This window comes from Scophthalmus maximus, chromosome 13 (genome assembly GCF_022379125.1).
Source record: "Scophthalmus maximus strain ysfricsl-2021 chromosome 13, ASM2237912v1, whole genome shotgun sequence".
NCBI lineage: Eukaryota > Metazoa > Chordata > Actinopteri > Pleuronectiformes > Scophthalmidae > Scophthalmus > Scophthalmus maximus.
Window position 1 is genome coordinate 15583211 of NC_061527.1, and position 22655 is coordinate 15605865.

Here is a 22655-nt window from a genome sequence, read left to right on the forward strand (position 1 = left end):
TAATACAGCAAAATACTACGTTTCTCTTAAACTGCATCATCTTAACCAAAGTGTTTAAAGTGCATGGGCTCAAAGAATCAGGTCAGTCTTCCCCAGTTCACTCGAGAATTTTTATTCAAATTCATCATGTTTATTTATTGGCTTATTTTCTGCTCCTTCCAGTGAGCCAGCAGGTACAGCATGACACAGATCATATAGCGCCCCCCCGTGGCGGCCTGTGGGTGAGTCATCCATCCCACCATGCTGCTGAGGGTGTGTCTGCTCCACCCGATGTGGTCCAGAGTTTGTGGGTTGAGGAGAACCAGAACCTGAGCGAACAGCACTACATGGTTTCAGTCGACACGCGTTGGACGAATACATATTTACACTGACAGATGACTTCATATTCCTCAACAGAGAGTGATTTGGTGTTGAGTTTGTCTAAACATACAGCCATAAAATAATAATAATAATCCTGCAGCTCATTTTGATGCCACAGATCCCCACATGAATCAAGTCTTTAACTGGCCCAAGACCACAAGGACAGTGACAGTATCATCACGATTAATAATCCTGTTTCAATAAAATTGGTCGATGGATGAATTAGTCAGAATGAAGTTGTTGCACCAGCATTTGTTTGAGCAACAGGGAGTAAGAAATGCATAGAGAACATCAATGTGAGAATTAATTTGGACACTGTTACACAGTCTGATCCGTTAGGTTTTGTTATGACAGATTAACAGAAAGTGCATGAGAAAGTGAGGTAAGAAGCTTGGTCACTCATCCATCATCTACCAGGATAAAAGATCTTTGTTATGGTCCGGACATACAGTAAGTGGGTGACCTTGGCACGTGGTACCATCCACAGAGAACAAGAGGAGAAACTGTCATGAAAGACCTCTCCCCACTTTCATTTGAGTTCAACAGATTGAGGCTGGTGTGACGCTACCATGGTAGGATCTTACCACAGTCCCAGGGTGCTACACGCCCCGACGACTGTCAGAGCTCATCCTTCTCCATCTGCTGGAAAGCCTCCAAGTCTTCCCGCCAATCAGCCAACAGTTCATCCACTGACTGGCTGCTTGAGTCTGTGTCGCCCTCAGACTCCTCTCTCCTGTCAGAGTCTCTCTCCTCTTCGGGCGGAGGGACATCGACCTCCACCTCTGCAGGAGCGGCCTCCACTTCCGGTGGACTTACTTCCTCGACGTGACTAGTTTCTTGTGACGGAGCAACCTCCTGTGAAACGGATTCGTCCAGCTCCACCATGCTTGTTTGCGATTGGCTGGTAGGTTCGAATGAGGTGGGAGTTGTTGCCTCCGTTAAGCAGTCCTCCTCCGCTTCTTGCACATTAACACCTGAAAAGGAAGCAGGGGTGTGAGACTGAACGGCTCTACACAAGATGACGTGCCAGGACGCACGCACGCACACAAGCGCACACACACACGCACACAGAGAGCTCTTTTCCTCCTCTGCAGTCAGTAATCTATACAACATGCCTGGTTGCCATTCTCAGTCAAAAATAGAACCGTTTTCATCGAGAGGCTGTCAGCCATAACAGCATGATGCTGATGGTGAGTCATGTTTCCCGCAGGATAGAGCCTCTCTCACATAGCACAACCAAACAGAGTCAACGGGGGAAAAAAGGAATTTTGCAAGAGGTTGTTCTGTGAATTTCGAAAGATATGTGGTTAAAAAAAAGTCAATTTGATCTGTTATAGTTTGTAATAAAACAAACAAAAAACGTCTCACCGCAGAATCTAAATGTGTTAAGGAACGATGTGTGATTTTTATGATACAGTCGAGGGAATACACCCAGTGGCCACGGACAATGACTGTTACTTCAAGGCTTGCATAATTCAGGTACATATATACACACGCCATCTGATCATTATGGGGTAACAGTGCCCACGGTGACCCTTAAATCACAGGATTTGTGATCACGTGTGTTTTTCAGTAAGCATCTATTCTGCTGCATGGTGCTCTGATTTGTTACTTAAAATAATAGTCTCTCACTTCTTAACCTTAGTTCTGAAATGTTTGCCATTTTACAGTCTTGACAGCACAGCTTATTATTTGAAAGTAAATGCAGAGAAAATCAAGACAAGCCGACCAAAAACAAAAGTATGAGGTATTAAACGGTGGAAATCTAGTGATGCACTGTCTAGCCTCGCTCCTGTTTGGAAAATGACAAAGACCTGTCATGTCCTAAACACTGAGGGGGATAACAAATGACAAAACACTGTCTGCACTAAGCTTCTCTATCAAACACAAACAGAATCCTGTAGAAAAAGAGCTGAGTGAGGAAGAGGAGAAGGGGAGAAATGAATGTAAGGAGGGAAAAAAGAGATAAAGTCAAAGGAAAGGAACACATCCAAAATGTGCCTAATGGACGAAGGAGAAGAAGAGAGTACTTACTGCCCTCAATCAGGCTGCCAGGAACAGGTTTACCTTTGAATATGGCTGCTGCTTTTCCAAAGTGGAGAGGGTTATGACAAAAGAAGAGAAACCAAGAAAGAGAGGAGAGGAAAGGTAGAGTTACAGTTCACCACAGGGAAAAGAGGGATTTGGCAAACGAGGAGAAGGAAGAAAAAAGAATGAGGGTGTAATATTGATAAGGGTGTAAATCTCCACCATGCACAATTAAACCCACAGCTGGTGGGTGGCTCCAGAATGAGTCACGATCTGTGAGACTTCGCATAATGCCTGCACCTCATCTTTAATTTATAAAGGCAAACCGCATAATGGGGATCAGTCAGTCGAGAGTTATTAGTGCACCGATGTGATCAGTCTTATCTAGAGAGATGAGTGGAACAAACACAAGAGCTTGAAACCAGTGGGGAGGCATGAGAGGGAGCAATGTCACACCTCTGTCTCTGGCTTTGTCGCTTAGCAGCACTTCCACCTCCCTGTACTCCTTCAGCGCCTCCAACAGGATGTTGCCCTCCTTGTGGAAGAGGAAGAGCACAGGCAAGGTGACGTCCTCCGTGTTGCGGCCGTCCCCAGCCATCTGAAACAGGGGAGCCGTGTCACTGCTGCTGCCCTCGTTGTCGTCTGGGAGAAGAAACAGAGAAGGAAAGGTAGGAGAATGAAGGATGTGTGAAAGATAGTCAATTAACTGACAATGACATGGGTAATCCGTTCATCACTGAACTTCTTTCACAAGGCAAAAAAACTAAACTGAACTGAAATAATTTCTTGTTTTTTCACTCTTTTGCATTTTTGTAAATTCAACAGCTTTTAGTTTTGGGACCATTTTTCGAGGTAGACAATCATTTAACAATATCAAAGGAGATTAATTGACAATTTACTGTCAATTCTATAATCTTTTATTAGTGCATCTGCAACTTTTTGAGAAACAAGCCCTGCCTTATTATTCAGTCACCATGCGATGTGCAGAACCCCATTCGACAGACTGTCATCAAGATAATCCGTTTATAGAGCGCTAATCTAGTCACAACGTAGTCATCTTCCATCTTGTGTTGTCAGCTGGTCGCACTCACCGATGACTATGCCTCCGATGGCGCCGGCCTTCTGGATGTGTCGGGCCTTCTCTGCAAACATGCACTGACCCCTCTGGAGAAGAGCGATGTGGCCCTGGACGTACTCAGCGTTGGTGATCTCCGTGCAGCCACTGTAGGGTTCAGCCACAGTCACAAAGCCTCGTACCTGTACGCAGGAGGAAAGAGGCAAAGAATGAAGTAGCAGATGTTGATATTATGTGGTTTCACAGAGCGGCAGTTGAATCACAGATGTTCTCATTACTGCTGAAACTGAAAACTCATCTTTTCTTCTGTTTTGAATTAGGAAAAATTGCCTGACAGAGGGAGCTCCCTCTCAAAAGCACAGAGGAAAAGTGAGTGGCTCTCTTAGGAAAAACTAACAGGAGCGCAAGTGCCCCTTTGAAACCTTGCAGCTTGGCGAAGCTAGAAAACCCACTCACCCCAGTGGAACTTTTGGACAGGTCTGTGCCAAACTGTGCTGGGCCAGCGGTCAGGACAACCCTGCCTAAGAACGGATGTGAGACAATCTGAATGGCTCGGGGAGGCAGCTGCTCTTTCTGCTGCTGGCTGGACAGCTCCATCATCTCCTGCATGAAGCGCACGCCGTCCTCTGCCGCTACTGCACTCACCGCCTAGGTGTGGGTGCAAAAGATTGGGGGAGAAGAGTCGGCATGGAGAGAATACCATAGATTTGAAGGTTGGGATGGGTCTCTTAATGTAACGGCAACAGAATCACAACATTTTCTTGCAGTTTCATAACTAAATGATAATACAGATGCACAGAAGCCTCTACTGACATAAATGACATCAATGCACAATTCATAATGCAGTGAATAATATGACTTAATACTGCTCTTTGAAGAATAACTGAATCTTCACATTGTCAAAAGGTAGTTTCTCCTCTCCTAAATCATTATACCTGTGTGGCGTGTTGGACCAGCTGCACCCTGCCATCTTTCAGGTGGATGAGACTGACTCCCATCCTCCTCAGCAGCTCCAGGTGTTCAGGGTTGTTTGCCATGAAGTCCTGAGCCCTCAAGGGAGGACGACCCATACCAGGCTCCCTGACAGGAGGGTGAAGGGGGAAGAAGAGCAAGAAGTTAGAAAAGGTGGAAGAGACAGTAGTTAGGAAAAAACGGATAATCAGTGCAGGCATATGACCTGGTAAAGTATGTATTTATATAGATACCGGTAAGGAGCCGGACGAGGGCAGCTCTTGTCCACAGCACTGCGGATTGGGTCTCTCAAGTTACGAGGGTAGGCGGGGTCAGGAAACAGGAGACGGGTGTTAGGACAGGTCCAATCAAAGTTAGAGTCGTCCAGCTCCTCCTCGGACTGAAGAATGAATGTTTGGCAGGTTTTGTTAAAGCACAATTGATAAATCACTTTTCCAGTTTGTAATTATAACTGCATCATGTCGATTACCGTTCTATTTGAGGAGACTAAGGGAGAGTGCGGGGCTGCGGACAGGGACAGAGGAAGCAGGTGGGCCTCGGTTGTGAAGACATAGTCCTCCACGTCAAACGGAATGTCCTCCGCGTCAGCAAACAACAGGAACAGGTATTTGAACATCTCAGCGAGGAAGAACGAGTCCATTCTGAGAAAAGGAGGAGAGGTACTGTGTAACCATAACCATGCTTCAAAAGGAAGTGAAAAAACTTTTCTATTTTCCGATGACTTTACTTCACTTAATTCTGCACTTGAATTACACGTTAACTGTTTTTTGATCAGTGCTTCTATACTCTTTGTAAATGTTTAATGTTTTCCCATTCGTAATGTTTTGCTCATGCTACTTTCATGTTTTTTTTATTTCTGTAGAGCACATTGAATGATCTGTGTATGATAATGTCCTATAAACATAAATTTGCCTTATATTATGTAATGTAATATTAACAAATATAGTTGTTTTGAACTGTAAAAATGTCGGGCTTCACTACATAACCCTTGAAATAACCAAATTAAAGAGAACAACTTTATCTTAAGTTTGTTAAAAGAGATTACTATTTTGTACTAAGATTTTAAATCCTCAAATATCAAATACCAGCCACAGAAATTCAGTATTAGTTAGTGTCAGGCACAAAGATAATCCAACAATTGTCCTGGTTTATCGTTTTGTATCCAATGATCATTACATAACATTTAATCTATCCAACTGTCACTTTTTGTATTTCCTTAAAGCCTTTACATATTACTGTATCTCAATGGTATGTAAATCTGATTGTACAGTCATCCATCTTCCTAACAAATCATCCGACTCTTTATGTTCTCACCGGTCCTCATGGCTCCCAGTGCGGACGTCCTTCATTGCAGCGAAGCCGCAGGGAACACGGGCAAAGCGATTGAGGTTGTCCAGGATGGTGCGACCGGCCTCCAGGTAGTAAGGGTCTCCGGTTGCCTTGGAGAACCAGAGGACAAAAGTGTGGTCATAACAGAGGACATGACAACAACTATGAAGAAGAAGGCTCCAGTGAAATCTTGTCAGGCACAAGACTTGACTTCTATTCCTACGACAAATGATTAAAATGTTAATCATACACTAAAATGTCAAAGGTTAAATATTATTATGTGATTATTATGAACACTCGTCTGTGGTGTGTTTGCTAGAGAAATGGAGAGTCCTGATGCACCTTGAGATTTAAGTCAAAGACACTTGAGGTCAAACAGCAAGTTGACAAACATTTAACATAAATCGGTATATGGCAAAAGACGTCACGTTTACCTCTGGACTGTGGCAGAGAAAAGAGAATGCCTGCAGTATGTCAAGCTTCCGTGATAAATTACCTTGTAAAGGAAATAGGTGCTCTCTGCAAACTCAGGCCTCAGGGGATGTTGGGCCCAGTGTACCCTGAAATCAGTAGTGAAGGCCTGGGGACAGACGGAGAAGGGCGAAGGGGTCAGGGCACACTTCCCAAGCGTTGTAATTAGAACAGACAGACCAAGGTAAAATGCAGCAATGTCGCGTGAAATGAGGGTTGGTTCACTTTGAACCCGTTTTAAGCCCCAGTCATTATTGCGGAGTCAGATTACCTCTGGGAGGAAGTTGTGTTTCTTGGTAACTTGGTACAACATCTCATGGGTCTCGATAGCAGGACGGATATCTCCTTTCAACACCTGAGACATGCACAATATGTAATGTTAAGTGTGAAATGGACACAGAGACAGACCTTAAAAACCTTAAATAACATGATCCGGCCTCTACCTGCAGTCCAGGGAAGAAAGCCAGCAGAGAGTCCATCCAGGTGCGAGCAGGAAGCAAAGGTTTGTGAATGTGGACGTCCAGGAGCAGGGGAGGCTGGCTGATGTACTTCATTATGGAGGCATAGTGCTAAATTAAACAAATCAAAGGATTGAACAGGTTGAGAAAATGTTTAAAGTGTGAAAAAAAATTAAAGCAATATTTTAAACTGCCAATATGATGCTTTTTGTGACCTGACCCATAGAAAATGTTTGTTGTTTGCATTCCTGATCTTTTTGTGTGTGAAGCATCTACATCACCAAATAACATCCCTGCCCAGAGCAGGCGGGCCAAGAGCTAAAACAGAGCGAGGGTGAAAAGAAGCTTGTATGTACAGTATGAGAACAATAATGTGTATTCTGAATATCACACTATGAGAACAATAATGTCTATTCTGAATATCAGAGCAGCATGTAAACCCATTGTAGTCGACAATTATGAACCTGTGAATGGCTGAAATATGGACACTTGTGTTCCAACTTGTGAGCTGTAGGACAACACAAAATCCTGTAATGGACAAATGGAAAATGTTCCTGTGACAATATGCCATTATGCAAAGAGGCATCAAATTACTCTGGCAAATGTGTGTGCGTGCCCGTGTGTGCGTGCCCGTGTGTGTGTGTGTGTGTGTGTGTGTGTGTGTGTGTGTGTGTGTGTGTGTGTGTGTGTGTGTGTGTGTGTGCGTGTGTGTGTGTGTCCTCACGATATTGAACCGCTGCAGAAACAGGTCATCCCCCAAGAGGATGTAGGCCTTTAGTAGGTATTCATAGTATGAGTCAATTCCCGCTCCGACTCCACTGTCTGGAGACACACAATCATACATAACATCATTAGACAAGAGAAATCAGGGGAGCAACAAATGTTCTGTTTTTATCTTCTCCCTCTTTGTGCATCTGACTCATCCCTAACAGAGAATAGACTCGTGGCAGTAAACTGAATTTTCTCTTTTCCACAATCTTGTCTCCTCATCAATCCATAACTGCCACAGCCTCTCCACTCTTCATCCCTGTCTCACCCCTAATCTTCTTTCACACCCTCCACCAGCCTGTCACTCATTTATGTCATCCTACCTCCCTCTTTCAGTCCCCCCTTCTCTCACCTCTTCGGACCCACTCTCCAGAGTGAATGTTGATGGTGGTTCCCACCAGATTGCTGTTCCTCTGTCTCTTCTCCCACAGAAAGTCCAAGGCTCTCCGTGCATGGGCCTGTGTGTGTGTGTGTGTGTGTGTGTGTGTGTTTGTGTGTGTGAGAGGGGGAGAGAGAGAGAGAGGGGGGGGGGCATTATTGACCTAAAAAAGTAAAGATCGATCTGCAGTAGCTATCCACTGTTAGACTGATTATGGTGATTGAATGTTTGCCTGTTCAGCATTCTACTGATGCCAGGAAATGTACCAGTCCCAGGTTATAATATGTTAACACGGGGGGAAAATATTGTCATTTTGACATGTCTTTGGAGAGAGCTTGTGTCTCTCTTTGTTGTTGTTGTTGTTGTTGTGATTTTACTGCTCTGGCCGGGCCACGAACCTGGGACCTCAGTATGGGAGGCCGACGCGCAAACCACTATGCCAAAACTGCAGCCCCACCCGCTGGCAGGTCTCTTAAGGTGTCCACGAGTGATGTTTACAAACTGCACTCGCAGTGTTGTAAGGTGCGGTCTGCACCATTTTTTTGTTTTTTTTCGATTTACAGAGCCAGGGCTGTGCGAGCCGAAAAAAACCTGGATTCTTTTTCGGCGCACACACAAAACCAACAGCTATCAGACGGTGAGGAAATAGTTGCTGATTTTTACAAAACGTGTATTGCTTTCGATTCGCTTACTGCCCCTTCAAATGTGTAAATCTGAATATTGCTGTTTGGATTCCATTTGGCTGAGAAAACATGGATGATGACAAGAAAAGTTTTGAGGCTTCTTCAGCCAGTGATTCCTGGAGATCGTCTGGGTATAAAGACGATAAAGCATTTATTCAAAGAAATAAATATAGAAGTGGAGAAAGAAATGGTGACATGGAGCAGTTTCATGTCTGTAATTCAAAAGAAGGAATTAACAAAATACTGTTTGTTTTGAAGAGAAGTGAATGAGCACCAGTAGAAACATAGCTGTATTATCAGTGGGCTAACTAGTGCTTGAATGCTGTTGCTATGGAACCTGTCCAAAATGATTGACAAGCTACATCTGATCCATCAACTCAATATGATAATACGAGCTGTTTAAATATGTGAAAAGTAAAACAAGAGGAGAGAACTGTGAATACTGTTCATGAGATACATGGCAGATACTGTTGTCAAACAACAGGTCGGTTACATAAACCAAAAGAAAAAAAAGAAAAGACTAGAATTACCGGCTCAATCAAGCGGCAGTTACGCCCTTATCTGTCCAGACTCAAGTTACATGTAGTGAAGACTACAAAAACAAATTGAATAAGGGACAGAGTGTATTTGCAGAACATTATGAGGTTGACATTTGAATTTGTGGATATAAAATATCGTAATTTAATCACATTAGACATTTGTGTGATATCTCGACAAGACAGCATAAACATTATTGAGTTATGGCCAACAATGTGTTTTATGGGTCACAGCGGCCTTGATCTTTGACCACCAACTTCTAATCAGTTCTTCCTCAAGTCGAGGAGGATTTTATTATAACTGTTCTGCTTTTAAATAGCTTGTCAATGTCAAAAGAGGGAACTCGTTTCAGTCAAAGAGATTATTTTATGCCAATAACTATTTCCACTGCTTCTGTGACATTTTGTACACTTGTCTATATTGTTTCAATTGTTTATCAATGTGGTTAACCAACATTATGAGTGTTGATAGGTCCACTGGGTTCCTCATATCAGAGTAACCCCAAGAAATCTGATGAGATTATGATACCTCAAACACAGGATCCCCAGTGAAGCGACTTAAGGCAGCAAACTCCAGGATGATGGTTCCTGCACACGCTGTACAAGTGTCTGTTTCTGTGCCCGTTCTCGTCTCGGGACCCCTGACTCCATATTTCAAATTCACCTGTCAGGCAGCAAGAAAAGAAAAAAAAAAACATGTAAAAAAAATTCTGACTTTAGAGACACACATTTGCAAGAGAAAACTAGTCAGCCGTGAAAATGTCTGCGGCTGAAGGCCGTGACAGCTGCGTGCAGAGCAGCGAAGCAGAAAATGGAAATATGCAGCCATGATCGGAAACGATGCAGCGAGCTAAATGAAGACGTCAACATGTCGCATTACAACCCATCAAAGTGTGAGCAATAACTCAATGTTTTTATAAAACATATATGATCAGATATGTTTAATGAAGACCTTAAAAAAAAAACTAAAACTAAAAATGTTGCTTCTACTTTTTCTACATTACTGACTTGTCCAGAAATGAATGATTAGTCTTCCTTGACTCTTCTTACTCAGTAATTGCTAAAGCTTCACAGGTTTAATCATTTCAGGGAGAGGAGCAGGTGTTGTCTTACAATCAGAGCCAAAGTTTTCCTGCAATATTATCCCATAAACTAAACTAAATGTATTGGCATACAGCGTGAAGAGCCTTCGCTGCACTAATGGATGATATTCATGCTAAAAAAAACCATTATAGAACGTGTAATGTGTGTTTTAGGTTTATTTCTGGCATTAACAAGCTTAATTGCAGAATGTATATTCTGTCTGTGGGATCTGTCTCACCCGGGGGTAAGGCAGGCCACTGCTGGTGTTGAAGGCTGGCAGCAGTCGCAGACCCAGGTCTTTGGCCATGTGCAGGAGCTCATCCTGGTACCACTGCATGTGCTGACCTCCCTCCTTCAGCATCACAGCCATGGAGTGCCCTCCTAATAGACCACTGAACACACACATCAATCACAGGCCAGTGTTAGTAGGACGCAATCCCCTGTTGCTTCTGTCTTTTATGTATTTTAAACTTCGGCTATTCTGTTTAGTGAAGAATGAAATAGAAACAGTACATCAGAGACGTATTTCTTCACAGTCATTATGTGTCGACAGACCGGTCCAATCTTACCCGAGGACCCGAATGTTGGTTTCAAAGACCGAGACAACAATGTCATTATCCAGCCTCACATCTGACAGGACTCTCCTCACCGCAGCCTCAAACTCTGTCGTCTTATTCAAAAGCTGACAATGAGAAACGGTACATGATTATGAAAATTAGGCCCAATTATACAGTAGACCATGCCACGGTCTAAAAGTGGAATAAAGAACATTGGATTCTGTTCAGAAAAATACTAATATTTAACGTTGTTAATTTTTAACTCGTCACACTGACATTTCTCTCTAAATTCTACAGTATTAAAGAGTCACACAGGCAAAATATAACAAAAATATGAGATGATGTTTCTATATAGCGTACATACTGTCTCATTATAAACTCTACGGATTCACATGCAGTCAAGAAATTACCTAAAACACAAAAATACTCCACACTGATACTCACCATCAGAGTATCCAGAGTATCTATGAGGGTCAGAGAGAACCTAGCAGAGAGAGAGAGAATAACTTTTTACCAAGACTGCTAAAGCCAGGGGAAAAAATAAATAATATTCAACACAATGAAGGTTGTTCAGCATGTATAAGTAAGATACAATTTATAAAATAAATAACAATTTGGCTCCACCTTCCCCCTCTGACGTGAGTGAGAGAAAAGAGATAGAGCAGGTGTGGTGATGTGTGTGGCTTTAACCCACACCGTCATTACTCAGTCAATACATTGGGAACAAAGGCCGTGTGGGACTCACTTTCCCAGAGCGTCGTCTACGTCACCTCGACTGGGTTCAAGCCCACGTACTCTTCCTCTGCATGTTAGAGGCATCAGCTCATCTGCTGGGTATGCATGGTCCTGGGAAACACAAACAAACTTTTAACAGCATGACCTTGACTTCATCTTGGTTTCTATCAGGTGGCCAGCTCATTCTGATTAGACCTCAGTAATCCTGAAATAGGACAGGAATTATCCTAACATGAAAAAAGTTTCATGAAAGAAGTCACATGAAATATTTATGGTGACTGTCAAAAAAAAAAAACCATGCACCAAAACATTAGCAATTTGTCTTTATTTTTTAAAATAGTCACCTAAGAAGCTGGAAAGTTTATAGCCCTACTGATATGGGTTTTAGGAGCCCGGTACCCATATTTGGGTACCTGATATACCTATATATCAGCAGATTTATATATATATTTTAAGACAATTGGTAATGATTCCCAAGATGTCGTTATCAAACACTTATGACAAAGAAATGTAATTGAGGCTTGATATTGATACAGTTTGACCATAAGATTTATTATAAATAACTATAATTAAAATAAAAACACAAATACAAGAAAATATGTAGAACTATATAGAATCAATTTTTACGTAAAATGAAAATATAAATGCACGCCTTTTCTGCATTGTTTATAAAAACAAATAGTTTTAAGTTTTAATAAATAAATGTATGTTTTCATACCAGCAAACTTATACATAAATCGTGTGGGCTTTAATAAAGCGTCTTCCTTTCCTTTGAAGAACTCACCATGTAATTCTGATATGCATGGTCAAACATCTCAACCACTTGGTTCCTTCGGTGAAGAGACAGAAGACACACACACCAGTCAACACGTGTAACATCTTTTCAGGAGAGAAAATGATTTCTCTTTCCTCACACTATTTTCCAACAGTGCTGTATGTTTCTGTCAGCTCACCTCAACCTGTGCCTCTCCTCCCGGGACATGGCCTGTCCGAGACCGCACAGTGCCCCGGACATCAGCGTCAGTAAGAGCAGAGCGGGTGGCATCGTGGCAGGTGGGCAAGATGGCAGCATACAGCACAAGTACAGCTCGGCTCTCGGTCAGTCACTGAGCAAATATCTAGTCATTACCACCTGTCCTAGCCCGACGGCACCAAATAAGCAAAGACACCACAGAAATACAGTTCCTACACTATCCCATCAATGTAATATGTCATCTCCAGTGGTTATAAAGGACCACGACACAACCCTAGTTTGTTATTCAAGTACAAGCATCGCCGCGTACTCTCCATCTGTCTCTCCTCAGCAGACACCCATCACAGGACTATGAGTCAAAGAGTGGCCGATTCTCGCGGTCCGTGCACCTACACGCCAAGACTGCAATTACATATTTTTGTGGGCATGTAATTTCGAGTGATCAGATGACGGGGCGTCTCTCAGACATACGGTGTGGTGCAAAAGTGTTCCCGTGTTGGTGTGTCGCACCTGTTTACCTTTCCACGCCGTCACCCGGACCTTAACAGGACGTGTGACACGTTGACTTGCAAAAGACCAACGGTACATGTGACTCTGCCCCTGAGCGAACCAGCAAATTAGTCAAATTAACCCGGCGATCTGAATATGGAAATTGACACAGATTGGATCTTGTATTTTGCACCGAAAGGTGATCGCTATCAAAACACAATGTCACATTCAAGGCACATTGTCCCACCACGCAATCTGCCCCTGTCGAGTTTCTCAGTATCGTGTTGAAGATCACATCCCTCGGGGTTTACTTTATCTACAATCCACAGCCAATAAAACCAACAGTCAAGCTAACAGTCCTTGGAAGCGCTCGCTCACATCAGCTCCAGTTCCAGTCAGGTGTTTCTCCGGTCAACCTTCGTAGGTATAAAGTAAATGATTCCCTCCTGTGTGCGGTCTCTCCCCCCGTCACCTATTCAGACAAGCCGCCGGGCACTTGTCAAGTGTTCAATCAGCCTGTTAGCCAGGCTGCGCTAACTAGCCAAACTGGTGTCCATGTACAGACCGAGGACACGGACATGAGTCGACAAATACCGAGTCCATTGTTGAGCAACGGACCCGATCGGGTTATCCTCCCTGTCCGTTCAAATATAAATTGAATAATTTCACCGTAAACAGCAGATTTCGCCGGGCTAGCCAGCCTTGTTATGTGACTCCGGATGCCGTAGCGTATCGACGATAACGTCGACAACATCCGCTTCCTGGTCGAGGGAGCAGCTAAACCCTGAGTTTTGATTCTCAGGTGCCATTTGGTCACAGGCTGACAATCGAATCACCTGTGCTTCGCTAGGATGTATCGATGCAGCAATAACCATGGCATTAACCGTGCGTTTACACACATATAGAACCTAACTCTGAGTTTTAAACGTATTTTACAGTGATCACATGATCGGGCGGATGCGCTACCTGAAAGTATATCTCGGAAGGCAAAAACCCTGGACACATTAGTCCCACCCATTCTCACCTGTGTTGCATTTGCGTTGCTTATAAAGCTCGGGAAAAAATCATTCAGCGCACAGGGGACATTATTTTTCGAGTAATAAAACAAATTTAAGCCTACTCTTTATAATTCACGCGGATCCCTGCAGTCCGGTGGCACGTTTACAATCCGGGTTAAATGTTGTTTTTATTTCCTTAGTCCACACCTTTGTTCGAGCTTTTCGGCAAACAAATATTAAAAATATCCTGACATTACATGAACGCAGCGTAAATGTTTAGTAAAGGAAAGAATTCAAGATTCAAGAACGTTATTGTCATTGTGCAAGCACAGCGACATTACAATTGCTTCACTTCAGTGGTGCATTGTGTATTAGACTCACGCTTATTATAAGCTTAACAGTACAGACTCTTAGCCACAAGTGCGAATTACAAAGAAGATACAAGTTAGATACAACTAACAAGTTAAAAACCCAGCTGCAAAAATTGAGTATGAGGTTCCAGTGTGAGTGTGACAGTTGTTGAATGGCAACAGGCAAATGTGTGTGTACAGTGTGGCAGTTGTACAAATGCTCCACATATCAGTTGATTAAAGTGACAGATCGGTGCATTTCGAACCTTTTAGCGGACTAACTACATTTCCCATGAGGCTTTGCGACACGATTTGACGCTCAGACGTTTTCACGTGACGGGCATATCAACAACTCCCCGTAATCCTAGAAAACCAGTCAAAACCAGTAACTTATTACTTCCTTGACAGTAGAAATGTCCTCGACGCACAGAAGGTAAAGGAATCCCACAGGTAAGCTGCCGCTGATTTCTAAATGTATCTCACCGTTTTCGAGGATCTTATTTAAAATGTCCTCCTCAATTGGTTATCTACCTTGGAGCCTCTTGGTACATGATGCGATCATTATGCATGTTTGACTTTTTTATTTTAACCTTTAAGTTAGTCTGACTCTAAAAGTTAGTCACTGGTCTTACATCTTTTTCTTTATTCCCTTTTTTTGTTCTCTTCTGTGTCCCTCGTTCTTCCTGTCTCTGTTTACCTCTCTTTCTTGGTTTCGACAATGAACACACGCAGCACTTTAGTTCTTACTCCCATTTGCATTCACTGAAATAGAATATAATATGACTTATCTCTGTCTAATACTGTTCATAAACGTGTTTGAAATAATCCACCCGCCTGAAAATGTGTGACGTATCAAGTAGCCGATCACTCCGCTTTATTGTTGCACGGATATGCCTTGGTTGCCATGAGCTGGTCACAATAAAATCCCCCAATCACATGTCAAATTGTCTGAACATAAAAACATCTTGTACAAGTTTTGTCTTTTTGATTTTTTTTAACCCGATGGACTGTAAACGTTTCTTAAGTGATCTAAAACTGTAAATATCTTGCAGTATTGTGTTTGTGTTTTTGTCCAGTTACGTGACGTGTCTGACATGTTACCTGACATTTCTGTTTTGTATGTCAGCTTGTTAGGTCAGTCATGGCTCCTGCTGCAGACAAAAAGCTGACAGGACTCGTTGCAGCCACATTCACTCCGCTCACCCAGAAAGGGTGAGCAGCCAATAGAAACCACTTCCTCTCTTTCTGTCTGTTTCTTCCATAAATCCTGCCCTGGCTGATGAGTGTGTTGTGTAATCAGTGGTGGAAATGGCCATATTATACAAGTGGAACCCTTCACGGAATCTTTTCTCTCTCTATGGGAGAGATTTTAATCATGACCATCAGAGCTACATCAAAAAATATATCTTGATTACATGAGACTTTACACTTATGTTCTCCTACTATTCTCTGCTCTTGTGCTCTCATGCTGCCTCCCTCTCTGTAGAAGACAAAATGACAGACATTGAGAAACAGTAGTTGATAGTGATCAACCAGTGTTTCCCATAGGATTTTGAGAGACTATGGGGGGTGGACTTAGACCCTGTGGGGTTTTGTACATTTTAAAGATAAATCCATCAATCTGTCGAACTTTCACAGCAATTTAGGAGGCTAGATCTCTGAAGAACTTTATGCTTTTGAAAACAATTTCTGTGCTGTAGTAAATCCTTTTAACATAAACACATCTAGGTTGTATGCATATGAATGATGATCACCTCCATTAATATCCTTACAACCTATGTGTTTGTGTAGACACTGACCCCCACCCAGAAAATAATAAAGCAAGATAGACTTTGCCTGCAGGCAGCCTCCCTCCGCTGCTCTGTAACCAGAGGTTTGAGCAGAGCAGGTTCTCTCTCTGTGCGTGTGTGTGCTGCCGCCTTCTGCAGTGTGTCGACTGCTAGTGAGGCGAGCTGCCCTCGCCCCTCGCTCACACAGAGACACAGAGAGACATCTCTCCTGCATTGGGGAATAGCGAAATACATAGACAAGTGTTTAATGACTTTATGTGCAAGGGTAATACCGCACCGAATTGTAGGCCCTGCTACCTGAATCCAGTCTGAACCTAGTAAACTTAGTCATCAACTCAACTTTACAAACTAGAGTAAGACACCACTGAATTTTAAGGACTTCATCTCACCTGCTTGTCGCCAGGTGGCCGTTGTATCCCCCAAAAAATAATTATTTAACTGAAAGGGAACGCCCCCCCCCCCCCCCCCCATTTCCACCACTGTGTGTAATTTTGCACATTCAGTTCCCCTGTAAAAAGGTTAATAGTGAGGAATGAGTGTGGAGTTGTCTAAAAACGAGCCTCCATACATTCGGTTGGATCTGGAGTACTACAGCATGTTTGGTGTTCTTTTTGCCAAATGTGTGGGCCTGTATTTTGTACATTTTCCCAAAACAGTGAAATCAACCTATCAGAGATTGGACCTTATATTGACTACTTGAGAGAGAAGCAAGGTGTAAATAGCATATTTGGTAAGTCAAATGGATTCCTGCTTATTTTTCATTGTTCCCACCTGAATTTATCTTGTTGACTTATACACATTGTTGATGGGTTGCCCCTCTTTTAAATGCATTAACCCTTATTTGTGGTAAGACATAGAAAAATGAAGTTGCAGTGTTGGGAAGTCGGTTTGGGTTGGAAAAACAAAAAGTTACTTCTGTTCTTTGGAAATACGTCAATGCACACACCCTTTAACCGCCCAGCAGCTATTACAGTCATTAGTCACAACATAACTATGAATCGCTGAAAAATCTTCCTTCACAGTCTTGTGAAGCAATACCATGCATCATGCGTTATTGCCTCATATCATGAAGCAATTATCATTGATCCCAAACTGGGAAATTATGTTGTCACAGCAGCAAGGTATCAGGCACACAGCAAACCATACAAATATAGAAAATGTAAGAAATAAATATTTTTTAATTTTTTATAAGAACCACAAAGCTCGCTCATTGTGGGATTTGTTGGGTTTTTCCTTGTAATATTGTAATATTGACCTAACTATGTAAAGTGCCTTGACACAATGTATGTTGTGATTTGACGCTATACAAATAAAATTGAATTGAATTGAAAACTATCAACCAAAACAAGTAACTATCAAAATATTTGCGGATGTCCTGTCAATAAATGTGATGGAAATTGGGGATGGTAGTGAGAAACTCTTTGTTAATTGATAGCGGTTCACAGTACATTGGAACCAAGGCCCCTGTTTGATAAATACAGCTCCAAAGCACCACGAGTGGTAAAAAACAAAAAACAAAACAGAGGGTACTCACAAATACAAATATTTAAACTGGTTGCTCTGTTCCAAAATAACAGCCGTCTGCCTTTTTGTCTACATTAATCAAAGCGAATCGGTGTTTGTCCTGTGGGTCGAACATGACTCTTGATTATTGTTCAATTCAAACTCGATGAACCACCCCAGTTTTTGCTAAATTTCTCTGTTGTGCTGACACTACTTATTCATTCCTCCGTGCTGGAAGATCTCTCTGTGTGGCCTCACACAGCAGAGGATGTTTGTGTTACTCTTTGTTCTTCCTCATATCTAATGTTCTTTCTTATCTCACTGTCATTGTCTGCGTCACTGCTAATTGTTACCTTTGAAATTGTTTTGTCCTTGTTAACATTGCACACTCAGGCCTCCTGGTGGTGGATCCCTCTATGAATGGGCCCCACCGGAGGTCTTGTCCATAAAAAATGGTGGTACCAGGTAGGCTAAGCTTGTATGTGTAGGTTAGGTAATCATGTTATTTCTATATACCATGCATTTGGATGTCTTTTGTTTAGCTTTGTTTACCTTGTTCATTCATTAGAGACAGATTCAGGTCAGCTTTTTTTCCTCTTACAATCCTTAAAGAAAGTTTGTTTAATGCTTTTCTGATGTGGAAAATGCTACGTAAATATGACAAGACTTTACCCATTTACAGTGAATGGCACCACCGGAGAGAGCATGTCTCTCAGTGTTGGGGAGAGGAAGATCCTGGCTGAGGAGTGGTGTCACAAAGCCAAGGCAAAGTAAGTCATCACACGGGCCCCTTTATCTAGAGATTCGTTCATTTCTGCCAAAGAAACGTTTTTAGGTTGTGAAATTCCCTCTGCCTGCCTGTGCTTGCATTTCTCCACAGAATGGATCAGGTGATTGTGCATGTTGGCTGCATGAGTCTGAAAGATTCCCAAGAACTGGTGAGTTATTGCCTTTATGTTGTAAAAATGTGTTTGAAAACCTAACCCTAACTCTAACCCAAGAGGACCAGGGGGTGAACTTCATGAAGCAAGATCACTAGATATAAACAAGGCTTATTTCAGGAAACGACTTAACAACCTATTTTCAAGAAATCCAGTTTCATATAGCATATTCATATAAGATATCAATTAGATATATCCCTCCTGAGTAGCCTGGTCCCAATGAGGCTATTTTTCTGACTTCGATTCACCTTAACAATAATTAAAGTTGAATCTTTATACCTCAAACATTTGATCAGAGCTAATTATTCTTATACTCATAGCTCACTGTGAAATTTCCAGAGATTTTCCTGCAGTATTCTCACATGGGCAAACTCTGACATTTTCAGGACATTTTACTTGGGGACTGGGAGACATTTGCGTTGTCACACACAGCCCCTTCCAGAAAAATTCTGGAAAATTCTAATTTTCAGTCCGAAAGCAGCTAAAATGTGCTTTTAGGTGCATTGCAATTAACAGATCAAAATACCTAAGTAATAGTTAACTGTATAAATTACCAAGTTTAAAACATCTGCTATTCTAGGGAATTTGACTTTTCTCTCCCACTATGTTCATCTCCAGGCTTGCCACGCAGCACAGATTGGGGCTGATGGGATAGCAGTCATTGCCCCCTTTTTCCTCAAATCTACCTCTGCAGGTATATGCTGTGGGAAAACAGAAACTTATCCATGTTTCAAGCTTGAAAGTGTCATGAATGTGTCATGCACATTGAAAACGTGTGCCGACAATTTGTTATTCCATTCAAATGAGCGAACCCTCCTCACTTTCCAGATTTTTGGTACAGGAAGCCCTCCTACCAAGACATTAAACTTGTAAAACTTAGTTGGATGTTTTTATAATGTACAATGTCCTTCTCGCCCAACTTCAGATGCATTGAGGACATTCCTCCGTGAAGTGACTTCCGTTGCTCCAACTGTGCCTTTCTATTATTATCATATTCCAGCTGTCACCGGTATTAATGGTTAGTGCTAACGATGACGGATTTTGCATTGTGAAACTGTGGAAAAGCTTGTTTTAAGTCCTTACTGATGGCACACTAAATGTGACGTGGTCTTTTTTTCAGTTCCAGTGAGGGATGTGTTGGAAGGTATTGAGGAACTGATTCCCTCCTTCAGTGGAGTGAAGTTCAGCGGCAGTGACCTGATGGACCTCGGCCAGTGTGTGAGCTACTGTCAGCCTCACTGGTCAGTCCTCTACGGTGTGGACGAGGTCAGCCTTCTCTCCTGCTGGTCCATCTGCTTTGTGCTCAAATAGTTTGTATTGCAAGCTGACTAACTAAGAGACAATTCATTTTCATTTTTTCAACAGCAACTGCTAGCAGCTCTGGCTATGGGAGCCCACGGAGCAGTTGGCAGGTCAGTATGTCATCTTGCATACGCATAGTGCTTTGTGCCCTTTCATACTGTGCTTTACAGTTACTTACAGGTGAATTGTTATTAATATTTCTGCTCACAGCACATATAACTATTTGGGATGTCGTGCCAATGACCTGATATCAGCATTCGAGAAAGGTGACCTTGTCCAAGCCAGGAAAATACAGGTACAGTCCATCACCCCGTTGTTGTTCACAACCTTTATTTTGATATTTTGCATTAATTTTGACAACTCACACGTTTTGTCTAATTTCCATGAGCAGTTCAAGGTGCAAGAGCTTCTTTCTTTTGCCACAAAACTTGGTGAGTTTATAGTGTTTTTTTTCATATTATACTGAATATAACATTTAAAAAATGCTTTTTTATTATATACGTGATTCTCTACAGGCTTTGATCTTGGAGTGAACAAGCAGCTGATGAATGAGTTGTCAGGCCTGTGTCTGGGGCCTCCTCGACTTCCCCTGATGCCGTGTCCTCATGGTCGAGCTTTGTCCATTGCACAGAAATTTCACAGCCTCTTTCCGGAGTGCTGATTTGTTCATACTGGATTGATTGACCCTGAAAATTCCCCCAATCACCCGACCATTTAGAGCTCACTTAATTCCAGTTTCTGTATCTTGTTGTCTACTTATTTGAAATTATGAATCAGACGCCTGCACTTGGCTACAAACCTTTCCGTTTAATAGGATAGGAATAAACCACTTTTCCAGGTAAATGGTAAATTTGTATTTAAGTGCACAGTCAAAAAACTATTGAGGCTTAGATTTATAAAGTCAATCCATATGAAGTTTACAACAATTTAACATTTTCAGCTTAGAAATGTAGCAATAAAACAACATACATGTGAGTTATGTCTTCACAAGGGTATTTTCTCTTGGTTGAATATACTACAACATTATGGGCATTAACCATTGACATGTTTTTCAAGACTTAAGATTTCCCTTTGATTTGGAATATTATTTCATGTTAAAAAATACTTTAAACACAACATTTATCGTTTATCATTTAATAATATGTGAACAAGAGCTCACATCTATTGTCCATTGGAAATTTAGGGAACTGTCAGAACATTTGCAGTATTATTATACTGTACTGTGTAAAACCATCACTGAATCTCATTTTGAGAGTTTGAGCACACTCCTTTTGTAAAAGAGTCCAACTTTTAATTGGATTGTTTTTCTGCCTTGAAAATCAGTTATGGAAAAACCTGACATTGAGCTGATCCCATCAGAGGGAGGATGATAGAGTAAAACTAAACATTTTTTATATTTTAATTGTCTGACACTCAAAAAGGGTCTGGATTAGCAATATAGTAGTTACAAAGGAGCATAAAACACATTATATTCAACCGTTGTTTATTTGTTATGAATTTTATACTCTCTAAAGGGAAATATGTTTCATGAAGATTATTTGTTTGTATTATAATAAAGAATGAATTACCTCAATGCACTGAATGCATTTGTTGGTTCACATTGATTCGTGGCTCATTCTGAATGAGACCGGAAATATTTTAAAATCATAAGGCCAGAAAATCTCCAAGACCTGCACAAACATGCAGTGTTGAGTCTGTCTGTCACGTGGGTGTGTTGGTGTCTTCTTTTCTTTCTTTCTTTTTCTTAAAATACTGTACATGATATTCAACTGTTGTGTTTGGCCTCAGTTAAACAGACATACTCTATTCTTCGCTTGTGATCATTTATATTAACTGTTAATAAAATTGCTCCTCTGTTGTGGATTTTTCTTTTATCTGTTGAAGGCAGGAATATACTGTATGTTTTGGCTGCTAAGGAGCATTGAGGAAATAATAACTTGTTTGAATTTGTGGGAACAAAGGATTGACGAATGTAAATAAGACAAGAGAAGATAAATCTTTATTGATCCCCCGTAGGGGAAATTCAGGAATAAATGCAAATGAACTCACACTCAGATATCACCTTTGTGGAAAACGTATGCCCCCAATTGAGGTAGACATAAGTCAAAATCTATAGATTAAATAATTGCTGGGACACGAAGAGAAAAATCCCTTTCTTCATATTGTGAAAAAATTCTGGCCCCACGACAATGCTGCCCCCTGCTGCCTACAATACATCCATGTCACTGATAAACTCACAGGCGTGTCTTGATCTTTGGTTGCTCCGTGGTGCCAAGGACAATAAAGGATAAGTTGTGCAATAATTACATAACTATCTGCAATAGGAAGAGAATGGAGGGTGGCTTATGTAAAGACTAATCAGCGTGGCTTAATATTCACTGCAAAAGCATCAAGACTTTACAGGAGAGGTTTTTGACACCAGTCAAAAGTCTTCCACCTAAAGGCTTCTTGGTGGAACTGGTTTACACAGCTAAAAAAAATCTTGGCGAACAATTGACGACAATGCAATGCAAAGTTGTTATACAGTTCCCCAGTGGAGCCCATTCACATTCGCTCATAAGAATGATCAAAGCCTTCTCAGCTCCGTTTGTTCTTCACATCTCATTGCTTCGATGTCAAGATGATTAAAAGGATCTGTGGATGTGACATTTACCAATGAGTGAGAAGAAACAGAATTATATGGGAAACATATCAACTTTCATCCCACAATCAACAAGAGCCCAAATTTAATCAACATTACACACCAGTTACATTAGTTCCGATCTTATCAGTGGTGTTATAATAATAATAATAATAACAATAATCATAATAATAATAATAATATACAGTCTATGGTTGAAACAAACGCTGTGGGGACAAAACAAGTTTTTATATT

At 41.6% G+C, this 22655-nt stretch overlaps 2 protein-coding genes across 6 annotated transcripts; one reads left to right on the top strand and one right to left on the bottom strand.

Annotated features, from left to right (window-relative positions):
• Positions 1-96: 96 nt before the first annotated feature.
• Positions 97-13650, bottom strand: edem3 (ER degradation enhancer, mannosidase alpha-like 3). Its single transcript, XM_047336996.1, has 20 exons — positions 12388-13650; positions 12219-12264; positions 11445-11545; positions 11144-11183; positions 10712-10824; positions 10381-10534; positions 9589-9723; positions 7814-7919; positions 7418-7515; positions 6679-6804; positions 6507-6590; positions 6261-6344; positions 5750-5874; positions 4905-5076; positions 4669-4814; positions 4399-4543; positions 3920-4111; positions 3480-3645; positions 2845-3030; positions 97-1334 (listed from the first exon to the last, which is right to left on the bottom strand). Exons 1-20 carry the CDS (start codon positions 12504-12506, stop codon positions 979-981), a joined length of 2694 nt encoding a protein of 897 aa, XP_047192952.1. The 5' UTR covers positions 12507-13650; the 3' UTR covers positions 97-978.
• Positions 13651-14535: 885 nt separating this feature from the next.
• npl (N-acetylneuraminate pyruvate lyase (dihydrodipicolinate synthase)) lies at positions 14536-21638 on the top strand. Of its 5 annotated transcripts, XM_035647111.2 has the most exons (12): positions 14536-14694; positions 15371-15456; positions 16691-16764; positions 18220-18307; positions 18418-18475; positions 19097-19172; positions 19404-19496; positions 19599-19744; positions 19844-19890; positions 19991-20075; positions 20172-20211; positions 20296-21638. In XM_035647111.2, the coding sequence occupies exons 2-12, from the start codon at positions 15386-15388 to the stop codon at positions 20439-20441; spliced, it is 924 nt and encodes a 307-aa protein (XP_035503004.1). In that variant the 5' UTR covers positions 14536-14694; positions 15371-15385; the 3' UTR covers positions 20442-21638. The 5 variants fall into 5 exon arrangements, with proteins under 5 accessions (XP_035503004.1, XP_035503007.1, XP_047192953.1 ...); XM_047336997.1 differs by having other exon boundaries at positions 14571-14694; positions 15371-18002; XM_035647113.2 differs by lacking the exon at positions 16691-16764 and having other exon boundaries at positions 14572-14694.
• Positions 21639-22655: the final 1017 nt, after the last annotated feature.